The 1,934-nt window shown below is 31.5% G+C and overlaps 1 protein-coding gene across 1 annotated transcript; it reads right to left on the bottom strand.

The window, feature by feature from the left end:
* Positions 1-436: 436 nt before the first annotated feature.
* LOC131940847 (ubiquitin-conjugating enzyme E2 2-like) lies at positions 437-1,443 on the bottom strand. Its single transcript, XM_059299732.1, has one exon. It carries the CDS (start codon positions 1,402-1,404, stop codon positions 961-963), a length of 444 nt encoding a protein of 147 aa, XP_059155715.1. The 5' UTR covers positions 1,405-1,443; the 3' UTR covers positions 437-960.
* Between the last annotated feature and the right edge of the window lie 491 nt (positions 1,444-1,934).

The following is a 1,934-nucleotide window of genomic DNA, read 5'->3' on the forward strand; positions in this document are numbered from 1 at the left end:
AAGATAAATAGATTAATAGAATTGTTTGACTTGTAGCAATCAAACAATTTAACGTTTTTTCGTCTGCCGTGAAAAAAGTTGCCAAACGTTTTGAAACAATTACTCCACGCCTTAAATCAGTTTAATCTTTAACTTGTTTTTATATTATGCAATGGAATATTAAAAATTAAACTAATTTGTTTACAAATGCACAATATTCATCAAAGGTAAAAAGCTTCTAGCGGATACAAACGTTGTAAAAATGTTGGTCTCTATGTTAATCATTTTTCTATACATAAAAATAAACCGGGAGTGATCTCCCCTAAACTTTCTCGAATATTATAATATAACACTACGGGGGATAGCAACTCGGGATATAGACTTCTAGACATGATTTTTAATCCATTTTAAATACTCAAACTTTTTAAAATCTAATATATATATATATTTTTTTTTTTGTATCAATGTCCATTTTAATAAGAGCAATAAATAGGAAACAAACCTTCATTAAAAAAATAAGCTAAATAGGACCATGAAATGAATCACAAATCAAATGTACATACGAATAGACTTGTGTCCCATTGTCAAGCTTTCATTGTATTCACACAGCAAGTAGAAAATTATGGGATGCTAAATGAAACAATTTCAGTACTAGTTAACAGTAACACAAGTGTTAGGCACCACCCCAACACCGAAAGTAAGTGAACAGAACTAAAAGTAAAAACTTTAAAAACAAACTGCTGCAATCCTTTAAAAAGTGATAATTTTTTTTTAAAACCCTAACGTTACATAGAAAGATATATAATATGGTGTAAGTAGGAGAACTCTAACTTTTAGAAAAATATCTTTCTGTCTCAAATTATACTTTATGTACAATCAATAATATTGGAAGGAAAGCAAAATAAAAAGATGGTGTCCTGCTGTATGCTAGATGGTGTGTTTTCCTGAAGCAGCATCAACAAACAATGCTGCACTCTGACATCACTCTGCATATTTTGCAGTCCATTCTTTGGCTAGTCTGTTGTACTCTGTGCGATTTGTTTTAAACATTCTGGCAATTTCTGGGACCAACGGGTCATCAGGATTCGGATCTGTCAGTAGTGAGCAGATTGACAACAACAATTTTGATATTGTGAGGGCAGGTGACCATTGACTTCTTAGAATATCTAAACAAATGCTGCCATTACTGTTGATATTTGGGTGATAAATTTTGGTGGAGAAAGCTACTTTAGGGGGTTTGAAAGGATAATCTGAAGGAAAAGTTATAGTGAGAAAAAACACACCACCTTGATAAGGACTGTCTGCAGGACCTAGAATTGTTGCTTGCCACTGGAAAATGTCATCTCCGACTGGTCCAGCTGAGCAATTACATGGTGGATCTCTGCCCAAGTCTAATAATTCCTTCTGGATCCTTTTCATTGCCATTATGAATTAAAAGTTCTGGATATTTCCTCTACCAGTGGTCTTTAACATGTTTGTAATATGTAAAGTGTAAAATGGTTGTCACGGATACTTCCATGGATTTAAGTGTTAGATTATTAAAGTTCTTATGGTCTAAATTTATGAGTTTAAAAATTAATATTGAAAGTGTTGGGAAATAATGTTCATTTTTCAAACTGAAAGTAATAATTGTCGGCATGCTCATTAAACACAAGTTTTAAAAAATATCATCTTTTACAAAAATTCTAATTATGTCTTTATTTAGTCTTTTAGCACTTACTTCCCTTTGATAAATTCGGAAAACACAATTACTTCTTTTTATAAAAAACATTGCATTAGTGGAAAAGAATTTACTTTTTGTTACTTTGTTTTGGTATTGGGAAAAAAAATAATTACATAATTAGCGGGGATTGATCAAGAGCAAATGTTGTAGGTATTTTATGGATAAGCTTGGAGTATTATCTTCTTCTTCTTCTTCGTTCTTAATTATTAGTGTTGAATGGGATCGAGATTTA

Source organism: Physella acuta, unplaced genomic scaffold (genome assembly GCF_028476545.2).
Source record: "Physella acuta isolate Inbredline_101_S28 unplaced genomic scaffold, ASM2847654v3 ptg000024l, whole genome shotgun sequence".
Classification (NCBI taxonomy): Eukaryota; Metazoa; Mollusca; class Gastropoda; family Physidae; genus Physella; species Physella acuta.